The sequence below is a fragment of the Geospiza fortis genome, unplaced genomic scaffold, assembly GCF_000277835.1.
Source record: "Geospiza fortis unplaced genomic scaffold, GeoFor_1.0 scaffold45, whole genome shotgun sequence".
NCBI classification, from domain to species: domain Eukaryota; kingdom Metazoa; phylum Chordata; class Aves; order Passeriformes; family Thraupidae; genus Geospiza; species Geospiza fortis.
The window spans coordinates 5,006,913-5,024,649 of NW_005054327.1; the positions used below are offsets into that span (position 1 = coordinate 5,006,913).

Consider the following 17,737-nt stretch of genomic DNA (forward strand, 5'->3'; position numbering starts at 1 on the left):
ATGGACAACTACAACCGTTTTCAGGCAACCAGTCACTTCCTTTTAAGCTCAGATAGCAGAAAAGCACCAACCCTTATCCCTGCACATGTATCATTTTCATCAGGGCAGGGTGCAGAAGTGCCAGGTACTTTCCAAAGAGGCAGTCCCTATGTAGAATAGACATTCTTTGCTTAATACTGTCATGATTTCCAGCTTCTACTGCAAAAGACAGAACTTTCATTGTCAGGAGCTAGAGAAAGCACATGCACGCACACACACATTAGGCACTTTGTTTTATTTTGCAAAAAAAAAAAGTCTTTATATATAAACGATTTCATTCTCTCTCAAAACATTCTACAACTATACAGCTGTTTGCTCCATCATTTGCATAGGAAATACCACAATACAAAAATAAGGTAGGGGGGAGGCAAAAGAAGCAAAACAGCAACCAATTTCTGCATGTGTTTCCACGTATAAACATTTGAAGCCTTACAAAATTATTTACATCGTTTGTCAACTATTTACATTGAGAGCAACATTTCTAACTATAACAAACAAAACTATAATTTATCAAGTGTACATAAAATTGTCTTAAAAAAAGAAGAGTCTATCATATACCACAAATAAATAAAGACAAACAACAGCTTTAACAAAGCTAGGTTTTCCTGCAAGACCCTTTTTTTTTTGGTATTTTGATTGTCTATATTAGCCTTTGGTTGACAGCTTAATATTACGGCTTGTGAAGTTCAGACACTTCTTAGGTTTGTTTGGTTTTCTCCTGTTGTCTGGCCAAATCCTACTTGGTCTAACCTCATCTTTGGCCCTCCATTTATGATTTCAAGGCTGAGCACGGTGGATCAAAGTCGTTGTTAGCATAAAAGGGCACCATTTCATTGACTTCCGTGGAGTTTCAGCTACTTCTGTAAGCAGTAAATTTTTCCCTGCGTGTGTCAATCGGAGCAGTGGATAAACTAAACTGCACTGTAATTTAAAAAAAAATTACTGTATCCTTTACCTTCTAGTAAATTACATCCAATATCCACATGAAACTAGATCATACTGGTGCTGAACCAGCTTAATATGTCTATGTATGAAAACTGCATCCTAAATCCTTCTTTTTAAAGTGATACTAAGTTTAGCTTATGGTAAGAGGTTTAACATTCTGTGTTCATTTTAACTATCCCCGCTATTTCAGCTTCCAACATTAACTTTACAGTTCATTCTCTTTGTTTTGCCCTTTTACGCAATTTGAAAACAAACTCCTGCTTTGAATATTCAGTGCACACCATTGAGCTAACAGGTACAAAACATCTGACTAAATTGGTACTATTTTGAGAGGTATTTAAGTAACTTTTTTTTATAAATGTGCCAAGTTATCAAATGTAAAACAACTGTTTTTTTCAGATGTTTCTTAGAAAACTTTTGTATTAAACCTAAAAAGCTGATTTGCATATTTACAAAATCTTTGTCATAGCAAACATGCAACACACAGAACAAAATGCTTTGTTCTATGGCTGTTTATGAAATTTCCTATGTATTTTACATCCACAGAACGGCTTAACATTAAAAAAAACCCCACATGTACTTAAGTATGTCCAGTAAAAACCTGACAGATTACAGTTCATGGCTTTTCCACTGTGTGCATTCATCTGCATCCTCTCGTTAATTTGTTTACTAAACATTGTCACAATAATGACAGTGCTTTGGTCAAAACACTGCAAGAGGAAAAAAAAAAGTATAAAGCTGCAATGTGTTGAGATATAATACTTGTAAAGAGATGAAACCTGCTGACTAAAGCCATATACATCATGAAAGCAAACAAACGACTGAACACTCTGGTAATTGTGATACAGTGTCTTCCCTTTTTCAGCATAAATATACAAAATATACATTTCCAGTTCCTTTTGAGATCTCTTTTTAAGGGGATACACTCAAAAATTCAACTAATTTCAGTTGTATGTCAAGAGTCAATAGGAAATTGCATAGATACAGAAGAGCCTCCGCGACCAGTCCAGCTCCTAGTTCTGATGCCTCTTCATGTGGAGCGCCAGGTGGTCGGAGCGGGAGAAGCTGCGGTTGCAGACGGCGCACTGGAAGGGCTTTGCCCCCGTGTGCTTCCTGTAGTGGCGCGTCAGCTCGTCGGAGCGCGCGAACCTCCAGTCGCAGCCCTCCCACGTGCACTTGTAGGGCTTCTCACCTGGAACACAGCAGGCAGAAATGGAACCGTCAGCTGCCACTCCTCAGCAGAAAACTGACATAAGTCTGCACTGAATGGCACTGCTCTTCCATTACATATCCTCATTATTCACAGCTCTATGCATCAGGCCCCAAACTAACAGCCCCTTTGTTTTTTCAGCTCTTGAAAATGGCATTTAATTCCTCACTAAAACGTACAAAACTTTCAAACATGCAAATTGGAGAGACCTATGGTACAGGAATGCAGAGTTAAAAAGCCTGCATGAGACCAAAACCTGCTCCTTTACACTCACCACAGCATGGGAGGGAGTAGGGGGAAAAAAAAGCAGCCTCGTGTGACAATCAAGACTGGTTTGTAACTTAAATTGCACCTTTCAAAAATGGGCAAGTTATACAGTGCTTTTTTAAGAGGTCTGAAATAGCAAAGAAGATTTCTATAAGGATTCTTTGCAGCATGCAGATCTGTTCAAGTGCTTCTGATGTGTGAAGAAAGGGGCACAGTGTGCTACAAACGCAACAGGGATAGTATTTCCTAAAATGTCACAAGCAATAAAAACTTGTGGTATCCTGCCTGGGGCTAGCTATAAATAGGAGAAAGCACCTCCAAGTTCAAAGCACCCATTTTCAGAATAAAATGTCTTTAATCAGGTGCTTAAATAGCCATATTTTAAGATGGCAAGTTCTTGCTGTCTTTGGTAGCCTATACTGACGCAGGAGGAACATGGCATCACAAAACTTGCTGTGTTACAGCAGCAACTGGCCCAGGCACCTGAAATGTTCATGTTCATCCATTTTAGAACTAGAAACACAGTATTTTAAGCATGCCTACAATTTACAGGTGTTTGTTGAAACAGGGGAAATATGGAGTCACAAAGCCATGATGACTTCTGTGTGAAATCAGAATTTTACACAGGTATGCACACCTGCCTAGGAGCTTGTGTGGGCATGACATCACCACACAAGCAAGCTTCATATAAATAAAGAGGTTAATGTTCTTCATATAAATAAAGAGGTTAATGTTTGATGTTGTTTGACAAAAACACCTTGGAGTTGGGAGAGTGAATTGCTATCTATATTATTTTGTATTAATTTGACTTGTTTGTCAAGAAGATAAAGAAAATGAGCATATCAAAGCACTTGGCAGTAGCTTCATTTGGAACAGAAACTGACCAAAGCTGAGCTTTTCAAACATTTCTTTCTAATCCATCTTATATATCTTCTACATCCCCACTGGTCCCAAACCTTTGCACTGACAGCTCAATCCTACTGCAGAGTGAAGTGCCTCCTACTTTTCCCTGTTTCCCTATCACACACGCACATAGAAGAAAGAGAGGGGCCAGTATCCTGCAATCAGAGTGCTTATTCTGCATCAGTTATGCAGGCAACATCACCTGAGAAGCTCCAAACCATTACTTCAAAGGCACTTATTTATCATGCAGATGAAATTATGAAACTGCTTTTGTCTGGGACTTTCTACTGCTTTGTCTGATCAGTTAGAAAGTTTTCATCTACTACTGAGTGCGGAACTAGCCCTTTGCTCATAATGGGGATGTGACTTTGTACTGGCAGGTGTTGCCACAACTAGAACTAGACCTCTTCAAGAAAAACTAACCACCCACCCAACCAACAATCTCTTTGCATCAACAACAGCTGGGATTTATTGAAGTCATGGCGGAAACATAACATTCCTTAAGAAAGACAAGAGCCTGGCACCAACTCTCACAGAATTTGTAATTATTTGGTGTATCACAAATCAGAACAGAAATCATCACAGATTTCTGTCACAGCTGAATTTACTCAGAGTAAACTCTGATGCTGATTGAAGACAGGAATGATCTATCATACAGGGTTCTTTTTTGCTCCGTGCAACAATACTGTAGGCTAAAATACAAATTTAATTCAAACACCGTGTGTAAGCTTTTCTAACACCAATGAATCCAGCTGAGAACACATTTATCTTCACAGTAGAACAACAGGAAAGGTCCCTATTCAGTGAGGGATCTTTTGCACTATATAGATGATCCTCAATGTATTTTAATTGGGTTAACAATGTATTTTAATTAAGAGGCTGTAAAAGCCTGTGTTGCTGATCCAAAGGCACAGTACCAGGGAGATGATCTCTGAACACTTTGTGTTAAAGCACATGTGAATACACAGCGGTTACACAGAAGTATTTCTCCTGTATTTGAAATGTCTTTCTTTAGAGACAGTGTATTTATTTTCCTCCTTTCTTTCTCCTTTTCTCCCTGTTTCCTTTAAATTCTTCTTTAAAAGAATTTAAAGGAAACAGGGAGAAAAGCTGCCCCATTATACTTGACGCTGAACTCACAGTTCAGCTGCGAGCCTGACACCCTTGCTGTCCAGGGAGAGCATACACAGTCAGGCCTCCATCTACTCCAAATGCTTCTTCTTGTGTTTTGCAGAATTATACAAGGAATGACAGGGAAGGTAAAGAGGACAGGAAAACAGCACTAGTTAACAAAAGCCTAGGAATATCCAGACCAGACTGGAATGGGGACCTGGAGAGTAAGATCTGTTTCCAAGTCTGGCACTGAGGAGGTATGAAATACACACAGCTTTCACTGAGTGTCGGGCTACGCTGCACTGTAAAAGCAGTCTCAAAGCTGTCCTGTGTAGGTGACACCTGACCCTGCCAGAGTCCAAACAGCAACAAAAAAAGCTGTCCCCTGTTAAAACCTTTCCTAACATGCGAGCAGTGTCAGCAGGTGTTGTGAGGGCTCCTGGCAGAGGAAGTGCCGGCGTGCCGGCAGTCTGGGCAGCAGCGAGCCCTGTGCCCTGCTGGGTGCCACAGCCTCCCAGGCAGTGCTGAGTCCCGTGCCAGGACCCCCATCAAACCCCAGGGCACTCAGCCTTGCAGAGACGCTGTTGAGCAGCTCACCACACTGTCATGGTGACACCACTGCCTGCCACAGCCACGAATCATCCTGGACAACAGCATAGCTCCGGGAAAAGCTCAGGCAGTGCCATGCAGAACAGCACCACTCCTCCTTGCTGGCAGACTGCTGCAGACCTGAGCTAAACCAAGCGCTGCTCCGGGGATGAGCACAGGAACAAGCTGGTGCCTCACTCAGATTGTTTTAATAGTGTTACTTTTATGTACTGGAAATTAAAGCCAGAACGCTGCTTTTAACCCCTGCTTTGGCCAACAGTGAGAACTGGAAAATATATTTTTAGTGCCAGTGTAGAGGCCCGGATTATTTTGAATAAATCCTAGGGGTAAAATACTGAATATCTATGTTTGTAATGCTAGTTTCCGTTGGAAAGTTTTATTTAAGAACTGAATCAATTTCAAATGTTTTCCTTTTGGGCAAGGAGGAAGGGGGGTAAAAAAAAGTAGGTGGAGATTAATTTTCACTCCTTTAGAGCAAGCAGAAGAACAACTAGCTGGTAGTGTTTTCTCTCTCTCAACCTATACACATGCTTTTTGTCATTTAGCAGAACTAAGAATTTGGTTTTAAGTTCCTGCAAGCAAGGGGAAAAGAGTCTCACATATTTTTCTGAAGTGACACTTCTTTGCTGCCTTGACTTTGAAGGTCAGAGAAATCTGGGTTGAAGACTTAACTTTTAAAAAAATCAGGTATACACAACAAGGGACACTGAACTCTTTATCCACTGTTTTCGTTGGCTACATAGTAATGTAAAATTTGTTTACTTTAATGATTGTGCGAAATACAGTAGCTGTAAAGTTTCAGAAGTATTTGGTTTTCCTCCAGCAATTTAGGGCTTCTATAGGGTGTTAAACCAAGAATGCCACTGGTCATCAAACACGAGCGCAGTACAGCTCAGTTACTGGAACACGATTGTGGTATCAAACAGATATTTCACTGTAAAAGCAAGAAAACAGCTAACTCCTCCACTTCAGGGGAGCTTCCACGGGATTTGTTAGAATGTCAACACTGTTCAACTAAAACACCATGGAGGAAGCTGGTACCGATTTCCAGCCAAATAGCACACTCCAACCCTTTCTTCCCAAGCCAGAAATATTATACACAGCACTTCTGGGAAACAGAACTGCTTTCCTTTAAATTATACTTCAACAGGATAGGGATTTCATAAGTTTAATTGGATTTCTGCTCAACCTCCTTCCAGTATCAATGGTTTAAAATATTTTGCTAGGCTTATACATCACAAAATATATTTTTAAGTTCTTGAGCTCTTAATATGCATCCATTCTCCAGTTTAAAAAACATACATTTGTGGAACATGAGAATGAGACTTTTATTTGAGCACAGAAATTTTAAGCCCTAATGTTTAGATTGGAAGGTCTTTTAAAGAAAGCACGCAGCAAGAGATAAGGCAGTTTAACCTGAAAGGAGACTATTTTGCTTCCAAAGTGTCTATTTGTTACAAAAAAAATTATTCATAATGCTGTGAGATTACACGGACGTTAAAAAGACCTTTTGACGTTCACATATAACATGCTACACTAGCCAGCCACTTCAACAGATAAAATCTCCCCCAGCAGATCCCATGGTTCGGGTTTCTTATCAATACCACAGGAGAGTGGTCTGGACCAGTAAAGTACATACACTCTTCTCCCTTTAACTTATCTTCTGATTCAGTTGCGTCAAAACGCACCAATGGCTTTCCTAACATTTAATTCTAGTTGCTGGCAGTGACCCTCGTGGCAATGATCATTTGGTTAAGGCACAGTGCCACCCATGGCGGGGGAGAGACGGTCATTTTGAAGACACCCTCTATCTTCAACACACAGCCTCTGCTCAAGAACATGATCTGTTTAAAATTGTTTGGAAAAAACAAGTCACTGACAGACTCTGTTATTGATGAATCTCCCCATTAACAAGAAAATAAGCTTCCTTGTTTCACCAAAGAGTTGTATGACTTTATTTCTTTTATTTCTGCAATTTACTGCCAGGACAGCTTTCTTTAAAAAAAAAAGTTGTAAACAGCAAGGGTTGGATTTTCAAAACTAAAGTTAGGTAACTCTACTGGTATGCAGAAATCCAAATACAGATATTACACCAGCCAATGCTGCAACTTCACTTGTTTCCTATCAGAAATTTCTGTGAAAGCAGCGACTTTGGAGCTTCCCTAAGGAATAACAAATACTACACTTTTCAGAGACTCCAAAATCATAACACCTAATTACAGTTCATAAGGATATAGAAGTATAAAGACAGCCCCTCTGCCTCCAGTCTTGCAATCATTTTAATATTACTTGTACTTATTACGGAACAATTTCTAGCAGCAAGTGGTTGGCCCTAAAAAATATTCAGGTAGGTGTGGTAAAATTATGTCAGGCAAAGCAGAAGTTTCTGTACCAAAACTGCACCAGTTATAAGCACAACCTTTATCATGTTCAGCTTTAAAACAGATTATTAGAAAGATTTATGTTGTCTCAAAGATTTCTGGTGCATTGGTTTTCAAATTTTTCACATGTTAACACCTGTTGTCTTAATTTCCTGCAATGCTATAGCCTCAAATTTGAGAAAAAATAAGAACAAATAAAATGTTTTTTCTGTTTTGAAATAGTGTTTCCCTAGCTAACAGCACCATAGTTTTAAACTCTGACCGGGTTACTGGGGTGTATGCCTGCAAGCATTCAACAGTTTTTTGCTCCCAATATTTACCTAAAATCAGATCTTCTTTCTCTTGTTGACTAAGTGCTAAGTGCTGTAGTCATCATTAAAAGCAGCTTCTAGGTTTGGTTTTGGGTTTTTTTTTTTTGAGAAAGAACAAAAAGCTGGATTTTCAAAATAAGTAATCCCTCAGGTGTTTAACGATCTTTAGTGCACTAAAATTCTCAGTTGTCCAAGATGGAGATGGATGAGAGGACTGATAGCAAACCAGGTACATTCAGCTTAGTCTGTGTGTGACAAAACAAACGTAGTCCTTGAAACATCCATCCACAAATGGTATGAATGAGCAACATATGCAGCACACTTCTAAATGCAATAAGGTCTGTGCCTGCTATAGCAGTGGCTAAAGGGGTACTATTAAATACTACTTCACCATGAAACAGAATTTTAAGGAATTTTGTAACAGAGAGCTTTGAGCTCAGCACAAAGTCCGGTCACTGATAAATGAAGCATGAACAGGAATAAAAGATAACTCACTGGTGATCAAAGAGGACAGCCAAAGGAATTCACTGTCTGACTGCAGAGGTGCAGAAGGCATTACCTTCTCAGCACTCCCACCAGTGCTAGAAGCACACTTATTTTGCTAAGTGTTGTCTTATGCTGTTCAAGGATTAGTGGGGAATCTTGACTGCCCTGTGCAATGGTTTATTTTCTTTCTGGTATAACATTCTGTCTTAACAGAGGTGGTCTCTCTTCAAGGAGATATGCAAACACAGAGGAAAGGAATTTTTTAAGTAGGTTTATAAGAAATCCAAGCCATTTGGGGTGCGTGGCTGTGTCTACACATCCTGTGCTGAAGAACACATTTCCACACCTATGCCTGTGGTACAAGAACTGCTCTTTAGCTCTCTCACCAATAACACTGGCTTTTGTACAGTCAGATAAGAGGCGCTCTTAAAATGGAATTTATTAAATGCATACTCTAAACTTCCAGATTTCCATCTACTGTATGCACACGAACACCAAAAGAAAAAAAAAGCAATACATTAAAGGTATTTTAACTCAAAGCAAAGCACTGTACACTCGCCAAAATCAAAGGTTTTAATATGTCCTTAATCAGAGTTGTTAAGAGATCTCTGAATATAAATAATGCAGCCTGACAGGACAGGAATGCTGCTACCAAGATACTCAGACTAAACTAGGACATTACTTAAATGTTTCTAATCTTTCACCAATGGGAGGTGCAGGTCATCTAACAAACAACAAGCAACACACTACCCTGGCTGGAACTGGGAGTCAGTCGTCCCAGTCAAGTCCCAGAAAATAATTACAATAAGGAATGTCTGATCAAATAATGGAAAGTTTTAATCACTGGCAATTGCTGTGAATCTTGGGACTATTAGCCTATGTAGGGCGGTCTCAAACTGAACTATATTTAAAGCTGGTCTCTTAGGTCAACAGTTTCCTTATCAAGAATCAAATATCCTGGAACTGAAGTTTAATCCTCTCAGGGAGCAATTGACAGAAACAACAGTTTTTTTAAGCTGTCATGCTTAGAGGGACTTTCTAGGCTTTTAATCAAAAAGAAAATATTAGGCTTTTCTTTTCAGTATCTAAAATCTAACTGGAATACCCTCACCTGACACCCTGGAATTTAATTCCTGCTTCATAGAAATTTTATGGTGGATACCAGTGAGAATGATCAGTAACGTTTAAATAAAATTTAGGTTTATGCTGCTAACATTTCAACCTCTTTTGAGCAACACATTCAAACACTTCCCATTTTGCTTATGACTGCAGATAAAGAACCAGATCAATTATTCCCAAGGCCAATCATTCATGAAGTGTTTGAAAAAAATGCATTATTTTCCCTTAAACTGTGGTTTGCACAGGAAAATAATGTACTTCCATTTCTCACACGGGCAACTAATGGATTTAGCAGAATTCATAAATAAAAGATACTAACATACCCTTCAGCAGTGTCTAGCAACACTGCACTTTAATGCACTTTGTCAACAGTTTTCTTTAACTCTCTTCCACTTTTCCTTATGGTCTCTATCAATGATGGCATTTACTGACAGCTCCTTAAAATGTAATCTATGCAACTCACCCATTTAACAGGTCAAAGAAGCTGGATCTTCACAGAAGTATTACTTAATTGCTGTTTTCATGATTTCAGGATAAGGCTTGCTATGGCTGCAACCATGAGCAAGGCAGAGTCTTTTGGGGCCTCCATTCCTCATTTGCACACCATGAGCAAAATCCCTCACCAAAGTCTTGGTATGATTTGAATTCATTTGTGCCTTTCTTCCAGCAGGAGCCCAACTACTGCTTGTCTTCCCTTCCGAACCAGGCTTCCCTTCCTGAATTCCTGGGCAAATGACAGCACCCTGAACAAGTGTCCCTACACAGATATGGTGAACTGAGAGCACCAGGTACCAGGGACTGCTGAAGTCTACTGCTTAGAACTGGTTCTAATCCTGATGAACCATTGGTCTAATTCTGGATCTACTGAGGCAGAGATCTAAAATAAAATAAAACGTTTAACACCTTGACAAACCGCACAACTCAGCAGCTGTTCTGTGCCTATATAAACATTTGAAATAACCAGGGACAGTGGAAGTATTTTGAGTGTATCTCATTAGGGAAATGCCATTTCTCTTGAGTTATCTCGGCTTCCACTTCCCATCACCAAATACAAGCTAGATCTATAGATAGAGATGAAATAGTTCTGCAGTTAATGCTAGAAACTATTAATGGCAAGCCCACCATGTGACTAGAGAACATGCCTGTACAAAGCCTCTGTATACGGAAAACCAGTATGCAGCTGGAAAATGTCCTCAATGTGCGTGCCTTCATGTGTTCAAAACAATCACAGATTTTCCTCTTAAAAACATACATGATTCTGAAGCGTGCAGCTGCTCACAGAAATAATTAACCTCCCCACCGACCCTGTAGCCAGCTGTTCTGCAGCATTGCAGGTAGTGTACAGGCATGGTACTCCAGGTACCTGCACAGCCAACAGTCAACATCCACAATCCAAATGTTTGGCATACAAAGAAATCTAAAAGGATACGTTGTAGGACCGCTGTTTCTAAATGATTACATGATATGGATATGTGTATATACTTGGATGGCAGAAGAACTGAATGGAGTTTATCTGCAATAGGCAAGTAAGTGCTTTTCCCGGAGATTGGGCACACATTTCAGTTTGGACAAACACCTGTTATGCCAGAGCTTTCAGGTGTCTTTGCTGCTGAACAGCCTGCGATAAATGCACAACCTCCTCACACATGAGATACTGCAGGTGCACAACACCGGGTACGAAACAAAACTTGTTCCATGAGGAACAGGTAACATTATTTTAAAAGAAACTATCTGCTTCAAAAGGTCAAAAATTCCACCTGTTTTGAAAGATTTTCTAATAGGTACTTTAAAATATTGACTACCATTTTACCTCTTTCAGAAGTAACAAACATCAAATTCAGGTATCATATTGAAGTGTTTTAAGGTACTAAAATGTACCACACACCTGCTCCAGAACTGCATGGAAATGGACAAACAATGTTCTGTATCTTTTCAACACTCAAACTTTTGTTCATATTCTGTTTTGGGGTTGGCAGTTTACCAGCTAAAATTTATTTCATCATGAACAAATGGTAAAGCATTAGATTGGGAAAGAAAAATGTGTGCCTGCTTCAGCAACAGGTACAAACCCATAACCCTATCTTGGCTCTTAGCAGGAATACTGGATTCCAGATCAACAGCAAGAGTCCAGTGTAACTACACTAAATCAGCATAACTATATCACTTTATACCACCTGACCTGGTGTAAGATAAACAGCTTGGGAACACCTAAGAAGAAAAAGATATGGGATTTTCCTCTTGCCTGTTCCCTATAGTTTTTTTAGATGTAATTTACAAAATCTGACAGTATGTTCATATCTGAACTAAGAAAAAATATACTACAGCCTACATTCCATCCATCAAAAGTAACATTTCCCCTTAGGTTTGTTCTCAAAGATCATCTACTAAACCCAGGGAAAGACTTTCAGAAGAGAAAGGCTGCTAAATAAATACTGTGAAAAGGCTGAGATTTTCCAATACAAAGGGAAAACCATGAGGTCTGTCTTGACTTTTAATGGCAGACAAACTTTGCTGCAGGCTCTTTTATTTTAAGATGACAGATTACTGAGAAGGGTGGGGACTGGAAGGGATGAGAGAGAGACTGCAGCCAATTTTAAAAGGTATTGTTAAGAAACTAAGAATAAGGAGAGAACAACTTCAGTGGTCCATGATTACTAAAGAACGGGTTTAGCCAGATAAACAGGTCTGCTATCCCTGAAGGGATTTGAAAGAATATCACACACAACTTTATTAAAACAGCTTACGTGACATTTGCTTTAGATTTTGAAGGTAAAAGCTTCACACAAAGTCCTTTAAATTTTTTTTAAAACTGAAAAATCAAAACTTATTAGTGCTGTATGAATTCACAGTTCTGGGGGGATGGGATACACAGAGGCACATCCCCTAATTTAGCCCTCGGCATCGATCTCGGCGGAGATCAATTGCAGGATTCCCTTGCCCTCTTAGGGAAGGCTGAGCAACTTCACAGATTTCCCTGAGTTTGCACCCTTTTACTTTAGCATTCCTTAATCGATCCAACATTAAGTCAGAGATCTGGCTCTTGAAACACATTTCAATCATATGTTAAGGCAGAGATCAGAATCGCTGCTGGAAATCTTCAAGTATGAAGTGAATATTCAGGAGAGTTAAACTAATCCAAACTCTGAAATACTGCAGGTAACAGGATACAGACTCACATTCTTGCATGTAATGCACGCTTTAGACAGTTTATCCCTTCATTCACCTCCCCAGAAGACCCTTTGTATTACAGACCTGCTTAAGTTCACTAGATTTTTATCTAAAACAACATTCTTGTTTCCATGAATACATCAGCTCCTCTGACCTTTGCACGTTTTATCCACATTTCTAGGTAAAAAAGTGAAGGCAACAATAAACATTAGTGACCCTAAGCAATATACGCTAGCCATGAGGTATGTATTTCTATGCATACAAGAACTAACTTTGTAAACCCTGAAGTCATTACCACTCAAGGCACAGAAAAAGATAGAAATGTATTTAAAAAAGGAAAAGCATTCATTTCAAATGCTGACTATGTAGTGTTAATGTTTAGACTAAAGCTTTGCTTTTATCTCTCTTCCTAGTTATTTTATAATAGCAATCAAGATATTTAAAACCGGTATTTAGTTCCTGGCTGAAGTGCGCAAGTGGAAATCATACACTTAAATTTACAGATTATTTATTAAACTGGGATTCTATGACACTACTCAGATTTACAGCCTCATGAAAATATTCCTTTCTTACTAAACTTAGCACTAGCAAGTGATTATATATTAAGAATACTTTTAACAGCGTTGGTGCTTAGCCTGTCACTAATGCAAAATGATAATTTTCTACACCTGCTTTTAATTTTTCACTGTACAACACAGGTAACTTTCATTTCTGAAGACAAGATTTCCTTAGTAACACTTAGCATGGACATACTCAACTTCTTTACAACCATCTAACAATCCATTTATAATAGCTGCTGAACAGAAGGCCTTGTTTTCATAGAGATAGTGAAACATTTTGTTAGACCATAGCTCCGGACAAGTTTTGATTTAAGCTTAGGTGAAAACTCACTCCTTGAACGGCACAGTCCGCTTCAATAACAAAGTTGCTTGAACTGTGACTCGTGTTTTGCTCTGATTCTAAACCCATGCATAAAAGAACCAGGGTTCGCACTCACTTCTAAAAACAGGAGTCACAATCCTTTCATTTCATTTCTTTACAAAATCAGTCATGGGCTTTTCACCAATTTAGCATGAGTGGCTCTGTACCAAGATCCCAGCAAAGAACTGTCCTTAACAGTTTCAGGCGTGCTGGTGGTGAGCTACGTGTTTGTTTTTCCTTCTCTCCCTCTCTCCTTCTCCCCCCTGCCACATCAGGTGAACACTTGGGAAGAGCATCTGGGACAGTTCCACCTCCCAGCCACTGTCCTCAGCATTCTCAGCTCCTGTGCCCACACAACCAACACCGTCCCCAGCTCCGCTCCTCGCGGGTCCAGGAACAGGGGCGGCCTCTGTAGCTGCAAGCAGAGTTGATCAGGGTGCAAAAAAACAACTGTGACACACTGACACTTTTAATTTTCTTCATTTTGATGTCTTTTCCAGACAAAATGAAAAATTAAAAAATTTGAAGTTATGTCCTTTTTTAAAAAAAATAAACATGGAGAACCACTTGTCTTTCATAAAAATAATAAAGCCCACTTAATGCCAAGTACAAAGTAAATGGACATATCTTGGGAGTTTTCATGACATTTGTGAAAAATTCTAAGATTAAATAATTTTAAAAGGTCAGAAAGAAAGCCCAAGCCAGAAAATTCTATCTACTCAGATAGATCTTCAAAAGTAGAACATCTTTACTATGTTTAATTCACTAGTCAGGGAGGAAAAAAGATTTTTTTTAACACTTCAATGGCATTTTAGACCGAAAAGGAAAGTTTCCATCTACTTTGTTGTCAGCTATTTTGAGTTCCACCGAGGTTTAACAAAACTGCATTAATAAAACAAATTTTACTTCTCACTGATCAATCCTCCAGTATTTTGTAGCTGACCTGCCAGTCTGTCCACACCACTCTAGAGAAAGCAGGCAGACCCAGCGTTCCTGCTTTGTCAGAAACCGCGTCAGCCACGGACGGACGAGAGACAGCGAAAGAGCGAGTGCATACATACCTGTGTGAGTTCTCAGGTGCGCTTTTAAGTGAGACGACTTTGTATAAACTTTTGTGCAGCCTAAACAAACAAACAAACAAACAAACAAAACAACAAAAAAAGCAAAGAGGCTTCAGTAGGGAGAAAACACTCTACACTATGTTTAAACTTCCTCATTCAGTGCTGGGGTACTATCTGGACACATTTAAGTTTACTACTTTTTGGCAAAACCTTTGCCATTTAGAAGTAAAATTCTATATAGAATGCTCCTAGAGATATGTTGCTTGACACAGAAAAGAGAAAAACATGTATGTTTCTGGTTGACTTACTGCTTTGTAATGTAGTATATAGGCCAATGGCTGCTACAATCTATGTACACTAACACCTGCTATGTAAGTCAACAACTTAGCAGGGAGGATTATTTGATTATTTTTTTTTTAATTTCCAAGAGGACCTGATCAAGCCAGACTCCATGTCATTGTCACCCAAGGCTCAACACATGTCTTTCACTGGGCATTTATTGTAAGGCACACCGAATGGGTGATATGGCACCCAGAGCTGGAAAAGGAGGAGCAGCAATTTCCCTCTGCGCTTACAGCGGGTGTGCACGCCCTGTGTCTGGGATCACGTACATGGCAGCACACTTCACAGTCAGATCCCTCTCCCCCTCCAGTGCAGAAGGCAATCCATCTGCAGACAATTTTCAGAGATGGTTTTAATGGATTTATGAGGGCAGTTGAATCTCCTGCTCATAACAGGGAAGAATGGCTGTGGCCTTGGCTACCAGGAGCTGAAATTACTCTTGCAGTGCCAGAAAATTCAAACAGAGTTGTACCGCACTGGACAAACTGAGCCTCTGCTCCATCATGAATACTGGACAGTGACACTGATCTACACTAGCAAAGCCCAAAATTTTTATTTTTTTATTTTCTACAGAGTGTCTATTTTGTAACATGGTAAAATGAACTCAAGAGAATGGCAAATGACATGAAGAATACCAATTATTTAATGAATGTGAGAGTCTCCCACTCAAAACAACCATGAAGACAAATTCTACTTGGACAAAGAACTATTTGGCTCTCCCTAGGTGTAGACCACAGCTAAAGAAAACCACTTATACCTCATCCATTATTATTCACACTTTATTTTATTGCAAGAGCTGGGATTTTCTGGCACAGATTGCTTACCTGGGTAGTCACAGTAGTGGATACGTCTTTTCTCCAAATCTGGGTTACTTCTCCTGTTGTATCTGACAGGTTGGATGTTCTGGGGGGTTATGGGCAGAGTTGCTGGTAAATTTGGGTTGTGAATTGCCAGCTTGGAAGCTATAGTTGCGGCATATGATGGAGGAGGGGTTAAATTCTGCAGCATCTCTGCTTGTCTGTCTGGGCTTCCAGGCTCTGAGCTTGGGGGTGAAGGAGGGAAGTAAGTGGCCTGCTGCTGCAGAAACTGGTTTGGCATGGTGTAGGTGCAGGGGGGGATGCCCTGGAACTGTTTCATTGCAGTCTGTGGAACAGCCGAGGAGAGCGTGTTAAGGCCCGCCATGGCTGAGGGCATGGAGACATTGCTGAGGGAGTCCATCACGGCCGCCTGGGGAGTGGTGCTGGGCATGTCTAAATCCGGCGAGCTCAAGAGCTGATACAACTGGCCTTGCTGGGGCGTGATGGAAAGATGGACATCTGGAGTAGGAAGCTCCTGCTTGATGAAAATGTTGTTCACGTCAGGGGTTTGGTGGGAGCTGAAGATGCTGGTAAATTCTGGGAGGGCCTGAGTGGGAGCAGGGGCAGGGGCAGTAGTTTCATTCTGGTGACTGAAGATGGTGACTGAAGACGGTTCTGTCTTGATGTGGGTTACACAGGGTCGCTGAGATTTGTACAAGCCAGTTCTCAGGTGGCTGATGTCGGGCAGGAAGACGTTCATGTTGATGCTGTAAGGCAACCCTTCGCTGTCGGTGAAAAACTGGTCTACAACCGAGGCACTGTCTCTTCTGTATTTCTTATGTTCAGGGATGACGGGAACGGGCGGGAGCTGAGGTGCCAGGTATTTCTCCATTTCACATCTTGTCTACAAAGACAAAACAGACCATAATCCACATGATTTGTTACCAGCTAAGAAAGATGATGGCATCTAAGTCATGTGAGGCTTTACAAATAAAAGGCAATACTGTTCATCCAGCCACAAGACAGCTACAGAGGAAGTTATGAATGCTCACACTAATGAAAACCTGCTTGATTTTACAATCAGTACGCTGATCAACATCATCAAGGACAAGGAGATAAAGTCACAGTACAAAGCGTTCACACATTAAGACAGATCTGATGTTTCAGCATACACAAACTTTTCATCTTTTATGCCTAAAAGACGGTGCGAGGCGCAGAAGTGACAGGCGCTGTGCCTAATCTGCAGATCTCCTGCTCTGGAATTCACTGCTCGAGCAGGGTGACTGCCTATCTGTTTCACCGCTTCTCTTTGAAATGCTAACTGTAAAAGCCACATCCTCAGCTGACTATCTGAATACTAATACTTCAAATAATGTTTATATATATCTATATAAAGCATACTTCCATGATTTTTCATCCCTAGAAGAACGGGATTTAATTAGAAATACAACACCAAAGTGTGAAGTTATTAATAATATTGAATAAAAAGGAGACGGGTTGACTACATCAGTATTCTTTGTGTAAAGTGTCTCCAGGACTTCACTCAAACCAATAATAATCTATGCAGTGTGTAATTGTCTAATAGCGTGATAAACATGTCCCTATCCATGCCTCGGTTCTCGGAGAGCTCTTTAATTACTGGAAAATCACCCTCTTAGCACGGTAGTGCGAGGGAATCCGTGGGTGGCTGGAGCCCTATACATTACTGGTGTACAGTCATCGGCAAAACATTTACCATGCAGTCTTCAGTGGGCAAATGCTACATTCCCCCCTGCCCTGTCAAGAGAGTGCTCATACCAGAGCCGTTTAGCACCCCGCAAGCGAAAGCAGCTGACAAACAACAACTCTGTCCGAAAGTGGATTTTAGGACCTTTCTTCAAAGACCCCCGTTAAACACCACAAACAAACACAGCCGCCTTCCCGTCCCTTTGATCTGGATCTGCCTCGACATGTCAGGCTACTTTTTCCAGCTCTTGTTTACGAGTCGAGGGCAGCTCGCTTTGAAGACGGGGACTTATTTACTCCTTAGGGAAGACACTACCAAAAGGCAGCGCCCGACAGAGCG

At 40.3% G+C, this 17,737-nt stretch overlaps 1 protein-coding gene across 1 annotated transcript; it reads right to left on the minus strand.

Moving 5' to 3' along the window:
• Positions 1 to 255: 255 nt before the first annotated feature.
• KLF5 (Kruppel like factor 5) lies at positions 256 to 17,679 on the minus strand. The gene is made up of 4 exons (XM_031057097.1): positions 17,599 to 17,679; positions 15,700 to 16,576; positions 14,534 to 14,593; positions 256 to 2,176 (listed from the first exon to the last, which is right to left on the minus strand). Exons 2-4 carry the CDS (start codon positions 16,562 to 16,564, stop codon positions 1,998 to 2,000), a joined length of 1,104 nt encoding a protein of 367 aa, XP_030912957.1. The 5' UTR covers positions 16,565 to 16,576; positions 17,599 to 17,679; the 3' UTR covers positions 256 to 1,997.
• Between the last annotated feature and the right edge of the window lie 58 nt (positions 17,680 to 17,737).

Bases quoted from the DNA above. Each gene is read 5' to 3' on its own strand.
- KLF5 (XM_031057097.1), bottom strand. From the start codon at position 16,564: ATGGAGAAATACCTGGCACCTCAGCTCCCGCCCGTTCCCGTCATCCCT. The intron at 14,594-15,699 runs GTAAGCAATCTG...TTGTTTGTTTAG, and splicing joins CCACTACTGTGACTACCCAG to GCTGCACAAAAGTTTATACA. The intron at 2,177-14,533 runs GTATGTATGCAC...GCTGTGTTCCAG, and splicing joins GCACCTGAGAACTCACACAG to GTGAGAAGCCCTACAAGTGC.